At 44.1% G+C, this 6,898-nt stretch overlaps 1 protein-coding gene across 2 annotated transcripts in view; it reads right to left on the bottom strand.

Moving 5' to 3' along the window:
• The window catches only part of LOC138969152 (hemocyte protein-glutamine gamma-glutamyltransferase-like), a 55,539-nt gene that overhangs the window by 32,221 nt on the left and 16,420 nt on the right, over positions 1 to 6,898 (bottom strand). Inside the window, exons 1-2 of one of the 2 annotated variants that reach the window (XM_070341885.1) lie at positions 5,920 to 5,965; positions 5,000 to 5,154 (exon numbers count right to left, since the gene is read on the bottom strand). In XM_070341885.1, the coding sequence (XP_070197986.1) occupies positions 5,000 to 5,154; positions 5,920 to 5,921 (157 nt within the window). In that variant the 5' untranslated portion in view covers positions 5,922 to 5,965. Of the gene's footprint in view, positions 1 to 4,999; positions 5,155 to 5,919; positions 5,966 to 6,898 lie in introns of those variants that run through there. The other variant, XM_070341877.1, reaches the window with a different exon arrangement.

The following is a 6,898-nucleotide window of genomic DNA, read 5'->3' on the forward strand; positions in this document are numbered from 1 at the left end:
TCAAACCTCCTAGGGGGATCCGGGGGCATGCCCCCCCCCCCCTGTAAATGTCAATAAAAACATGGAAAATGGAGCAATCTGGTGCTATCTGAGCCAAACAACTTCCCCTAAAACACCTTCCAAAAAGTAAATTTAAGAAGCCAAATTTGGATCAAAACAAGGACAACTGACCGATACAACCTGAGCCAACAAATTACCCAACTACCTTCCCCAACTGTCACTTAGAAGACAAAGGCCGGCTCGTTGGGGGGTCCGGGGGAATTATGATAACAATCAAGGAAAATGGAGCAATCTGGTGCAATCTGAGCATCAAATTTTCTTTTTTTTCATTCTTTTTTTCTCTCTTTTTTTTTAGGCTAAGAAGGGGTTCCCCCCTCCCCCCCCCCCCCCCCCCCCCCCTGGATCCGCCCCTGGAACGGTTACTATTGACAAAACAAAACGTTACATTTACTAGTATGTCGACCCAATGGTCTTTTAGGTAGACAGAGAGACAAACACTTATGATAAAAATAATGATCTTATCTTAGAAGCGTGGATGTAACTCGCTTTTAAGATGCCAGCGAGGTCATTCCGCGCGAGTTAGAAAGTTAAACTATTTAACGTTGCACGAAATGTTGCAAAAATGTCGGGAATAACTGAAGACGGAAGATTCTGACTGACGCGCAACATTACATCTACATATCGCACAAAGCAAAAATATCCGTTTTTTTATCGGATACAAACCTCAAAGTACCGAAAATGACATCAGCAACAAGTAAATTCCTACTGGCTGATGTTTTGTTTGGCCGGTTTTTGTTTCCTGACGAATGTGATTTGATCAGTGTAATTTAGAATCGGTTTGACTATAGCTGGCGTAACAGAGTAATTTAGATTTTATTTCCTGGCGAATGTTATTTTATCAATTTACTTCTGACTCGGTTTGAGTAGTTAGCGTAAAATAGCGGATGGTTTGTTTCCTTACGAATGTTATTTCATAGACTATGTTAGACTTCCTGGCGTAACCGAGTGACTGGTTTCGTATAGTCATAAAAAATATCGCTTTGAAAAATGGCTAACGCGACCACTGTTTATGTTATTAATACATCGGAGAAAAGTTTTACAGGTGGGAGTGGAGGGTGAGAGAAAGAAGAAAATAGAAAAGGAAGGAAGAAAGAAAGGAAGGAAGGAAGGAAGGAAGGAAGGAAGGAAGGAAGGAAGGAAGGAAGGAAGGACGGACGGAAGGAAGGAAGGTAGGTATAGGAAGGAAGGAAGAAAGGAAGGAAGGAAGAAAGGAAGGAAGGAAGGTAGGAAGGAAGGAAGGAAGGAAGGAAGGAAGGAAGGAAGGAAGGAAGGAAGGAAGGAAGGAAGGAAGGAAGGAAGGAAGGAAGGGTATGACAACTGTTCAATGAAGTACTAAGCTATAGTGTTTGATTTGCAGGAGGGATGGCGCTTTTCCCTTACACACCATGACCGACAAGGCTGACGAATACACAGACAGAAACGGGACAGACACACAGAACAAGTATGTAAAACAAACTTATTATATCACGTTGCAGATAGACGGTGCCGCATAGCCATATTGGTTGAAAGGATGTTTCAGAAAATTCTCCCCCTCACACCTACCAGACAGACAAGACAGACAGACAGGACAGACAGACAAGACAAGACAGACGGACACATAGACAAAGAAAGGAAATAAAACGAACTTCTGGTGGTGATGTTGGAGGCAGTATGGTGTTCCTCTCTCCCACACTAGTAAGAACACGTCACAAGTCTTTGAACTTTCTGCATCTCTTTAATTTCGTCAATTTCTATAAAACTATTGTCTACATGTGGTGGTTCTGACTCAGCACTGCAGTCTGCCTTCCATTTTGAGATTTAAACCACGTTTCCAGCAGAAGGCGTATTAATATATTGCTTACTTTAGATTTTGAGAAATCAACTTTCTTTTTGTTCCTTCTTTTTCTTCGTTTGTCAGCAGTCAAATGTCCAGTTCCGTATTTATGAAGCAGGTCACTTTTACGATTAGGCTCCCTAACAAACTGTTGAGTTTTTCCTGAACTTGTTTCAGTTTAAAAATCAGCTGCTGCTTCCATCACACAAGGATGACGACTTGTCGCATGTTTGCGACCCGGTTGGCGGATCACACAATAAACTGCGAAAGTAGATTTTGCGACAAGCACCTTTCAGCACTTGTGCCAACAACAGCAGTTAACTATATACGCATGCGACACGCTGTCCAGATTGTGATACTGGCAAACACGTTGTACCCAGCCCTGATCCCAACGAATTGCACTGTAGAAAACTGTTCAGCTCACTGGTATAAGACGTCAACCACACGATGTACTTGCGACACTGACCATCGACCCTTGATGGTCCATGACCTACCCGCTAGGAAAGATGAACGCTGCCTTAATTGTCCTCCACAGACCATCATGACTAACACAAGATCAATGTGGCGCACTGGGTGTCTTTTGAACGCATTGTGACAAAATAATGACAAAGAACAAAACACCGGTAGCAGACTCCAGAGTCTTCAAAGGAATTTCCCGGAGTGATGATGAAACAAAGGTAGGTAATTAGCATCATGGCGGGGAGAAAGCATGCCGTCCTTTGAACAAGGTAAACGAATCACATACGTATAGTATGTGCATTGATGAAAGGCCTTTTTAGCTTGACAATTAATGCTATTCATACTGTGCTACATGAGGTAGTTCCTATTTCTATCTGTCCTGGTGTATTATAGCAATACTTCTTTCTCTTTTTTCCCATCGTCGTCTTTATCATCGTCACCAGCATCTGCCACTTCGACGTCAATATGAAAGCTTCTCAGTATTACATCAATGCCATATATATAAGTAGCCATCCGTTTTCGAGGTATTGTGCGAGCGTACTTTGTGTGTATATCAATAGCAAAGGCTATCAGCCCTATTCGAGTCACGCATCCCTAGCAATGGGTAGATGATCTGCATACGCAAGTCAAACCTGGGAACGGAGATATTGCAGACCATTCCAGTAAGCACTTTAGGCCACACAGCTTTGTAGTAATATTATGTAGCCTGAGAATGAGAATGCTCAAGAAATCTGCCACATAGAAGTTATTTCATAGGCCCTGAACAACGATAGGTTTGTGTCAATTTAAAAAGTCATACTCGTTTAAAAAAAGGAAAAGGCAAGCAAACGACCCACAAACAAACATTTAAACGAATTATCAATCAAACGTTCAAACAAAGAAGCAAACAAACAATGAATAACTATGAGAAGACACGACTCGGAAACAAAACAGTTAGATTAAGTAGCCTCAGACTCAGTTCCTGAAGGTATATTTTTGGCTCACGAAGTGTAGCCTATGCGATGCTAACTTTTGTCTGTCTGTGCGTGCGTGCGTGCGTATGTATGTATGTATGTATGTCTGTGGTAGAAACTTTAACATTTGAAGACGTCATATTACATTGACGTCACATTATGACGTACGAGGGTTAGACGTCACGCGATGGAATTACTGAAAGTCTCGGTGATTGTTATTTTGAGCGGTGTTATTTTGAGCGGGCCGAGACTATTTGGCAGTCGTGTCCATGTAAGTAGGCTACGACAGATCTAGGTGTCTCGCTTTCTTGCACAGTTTCACCTATGCTCTTTCTGTGTGTGTGTGTGTGTGTGTGTGTGTGTGTGTGTGTGTGTGTGTGTGTGTGTGTGTGTGTGTGTGTGTGTGTGTGTGTGTGTGTGTGTGTGTGTGTGTGTGTGTGTGTGTGTGTGTACTGTGTGTGTGTGTGTGACGGAGTGATTGAGTTTGTGTTACTGTTTGTCGATTTCTTACGTGAGCCTTGAAGGCTTCGCCTCTTGTCCCTCTACGGTTGTACCCCAGGTAGTCTTTGTACTGGCAAGCACATTGACGGCTACAAGCAAGATAATGGCCACTTTGAGGCCACCGTTGGCTCCATTTCTTTTTGGTTTCCGTGTGTACACGCAGGCACAGGACCAAGTGCGCACGGTAAAGATCCTGCATGCATTCCATATTAGAGTTCGGTGGGTTATAGAAACACGAAAACACCCAGCACGCATCCCCCAAAACAGACTCTGGCTTTCTACGTGGAGGAGAAAAACGGTCATTGACGTAAAAACCGGCTCGTACAAAACACGAGTGTACGCGGGAATTGCAGTCCATGACCGCAGAAGAAGAAGTATTGCTCCTGTGTTTGTGTAAAACCGCCAACAAATTCAATTAGTGTAGAGACACAGGATCACACTGACACAGACACACAGTCTCTCTTTCTCTCTCTCAAGCACATACACACTCTCAAACACACACTCTCAAGCACATCTTCACCAAATGACGCCATTTTCCTTCAACACCTTCTCTTGATGCTCATCACCTTTGTCCTTGGCTTTCCTGAAAGCGTTTTCGCCCATCGCCGCCCTACCCTATCCCCCAACCGTCCAGATCCCTCAATGACGCCACTGTGGGGGCCAGGTAGCTCAGTTGGTAGAACACTGGACAAGTCATCGTGGGGTCACAGGTTCGAATCCAGGCCGGAACGGACACGGGTCAACTTTATGTGCAGACTCAAAGACGGTGTTCATGTTCTACCTCCATGTCATCACAGTCACACGCAAAAGACCTCGGTCATTCTGCCATAAGCGCAGGTGGCTGCGATACACCTAACCACGCACACACCTGGGCTGCGGGACTGTTATTGCTACTTGCTTTCCACTGGGAGGAAGCGACCTGAATTTCCCAGCAACGGGATAATAAAGTAAATGAAACAAAAATGAAATGAAAACTTCCCCGAATGACGTCATCAAGTGTCCTTCCAACTCATCATCTTTGTCCTTGTCCTTCTTGCCAGTGCATCTCATTTCACGTACACACGACTGGATCACGCACCCAACACCCCCCACCACCACCCCACCTCACCCCACCTCACCCCACCCGACGTTCACGACCCAGATGCCCCAGTTATGCCACAACTTCCCACAATGACGTCAGTACATTCCTTCCACGTGTTTCCTTCCAACTCACCATCTTTCTCCTTGTCCTTCCTGAAGGAGGTGAGCGAGGCTTCCTCTGCGAAGGAGTCTTCGTGGAAGGTCGGGCGACGTCCTGTGAGGTTGGAACCCAGCAACAACGACCGCAGGTTGCCATAGTAACCGGCAAACCGCTCCGACAGCGTCGTCCTGAAAGAAGAGAAAATAGGAATGTTACAAGGGGGTTTCACATTACACATTCTGTGCCCGCTAAGGCATACTATCTCGTGACGTTGTTTCTTCGACCACACGATGTTGTTTCGGGGTTTTCCGATCAAGTGACGCAATTCTGCGCTATTCTCCATCATTCACCGTATGTCCTACCTTGTGTGTGAGCCGGCCTTAAAGAAATAGGTTTTCGTCTTTCTTTCGGTGAGTTTCTGTGTAAATGCATACGTAACACACACAAAAACAGCACAGATTATGCAAGAAGAAAAAGTTGCAGCTGCTTACAAGGCTAATGACGCCAATGACGACTACGACGATGATGACTTCGATGACGACGAAAATAACAACAATAAAGAGAACAACGACGATGACGACGGTGATAACAACGTGGTAACGAGAAGCAACAAGATAAAGACAAGGTCAAACAAAATACAAAATTTGAAAGATAAAGACGATAAGCAAGGGAAAAAAAGCTGGAATAACTAAAGGCAATGCATTTAGCTACAACACAAAAACATGCATTCATTCGATGACTGAAGAGAGAGAGAAAAGAAAAGGACAAAAAGAAGACATATATACACAAATCTAAACACTGTTTAAAAAGAACATTCAGCGATACATTTAAAGCGGAAGCATGTGTTACATTTACAAAATAAGATGAGACATAAATATCAGAATGCAGGCAAGGACAGGACTAAACGAATCAACTGAGTGAACGAATATGTACAACCAATGAGCGATACCCACATGTTCCAGCCAGCACAGTTTGACTTTCGTATCCTTCTCCCTCTCTGGTCTGTCTTCTTCTGAAGGAAGGAAGCGAGTCGGCAGCGTTTTATGCAAGCTTGATTATCTCATTAAACATCAGAGTTTAAAACAGTGCAGAAGTCATTAAGGGACGGCACCGGAACCCAATACATTATTCCTGCCGGTGATTCTTTCCCCCTTGTCAGTTCTGCACGAAAACACACACTCTCTCTCTCTCTGTCTCTCTCTCTCTCTGTGTCTCTCTCTCTCTCTCTCTCTCTCTCTCTCTCTCTCTCTCTCTCTCTCTCTCTCCCCCCCTCTCTCTCCCTCTCGCTCTCTCTCTCCTCCTCCTCTCTCTCTCTCTCTCTCTCTCTCCCCTCTATCTCTATCTCCCCCTCTCTCTCTCTCTTTCTCTCTCTCTCCTCCCTCTCTCTCTCTCCCCCTCTCTCTCTCTATCTCTCTCTCCCCCTCTATCTCTCTCTCCCCTCTCTCTCTCTCTTTCTCTCTCTCTCTCTCTCTCTCTCTCTCTCTCTCTCTCTCTCTCTCTCTCTCTCTCTCTCTCTCTCTCTCTATCTCTCTCTCTCTCTCTAAAGATCTTCTTCTAACAAAGCGAACAGAGTACAGGTTAAAACAAGTTCATAACGTATTGCTCTCTGCTGATAAACCAACGGAATTTTGGAAGGAAATAAGGAAATGTAATAGAAAAGAGGTGCACTCCAACTCCGTACCAAAAGAGGCATGGTACGAACATTTTAAGGATGTTTTAAACACCGATACAGTTGAAGGTGAACCCGAAGACGATCAGTTGCCTGATACAGGTATCAGTGTCATCAGGGTCTTAATGTATTTGTTGAATTTTATGCGTGACTATAATTTATAACTGTGCATATACTATTGCTGTTATTTTAACCACTATTGTAAGGGGCTGTGGCCTTAGACAATTAAAGATTTGTTCTTGTTCTCTCTCTCTCTCTCTCTC

The sequence above is a fragment of the Littorina saxatilis genome, linkage group LG1 (assembly GCF_037325665.1).
Source record: "Littorina saxatilis isolate snail1 linkage group LG1, US_GU_Lsax_2.0, whole genome shotgun sequence".
In the NCBI taxonomy this organism is placed as follows: Eukaryota; Metazoa; Mollusca; class Gastropoda; order Littorinimorpha; family Littorinidae; genus Littorina; species Littorina saxatilis.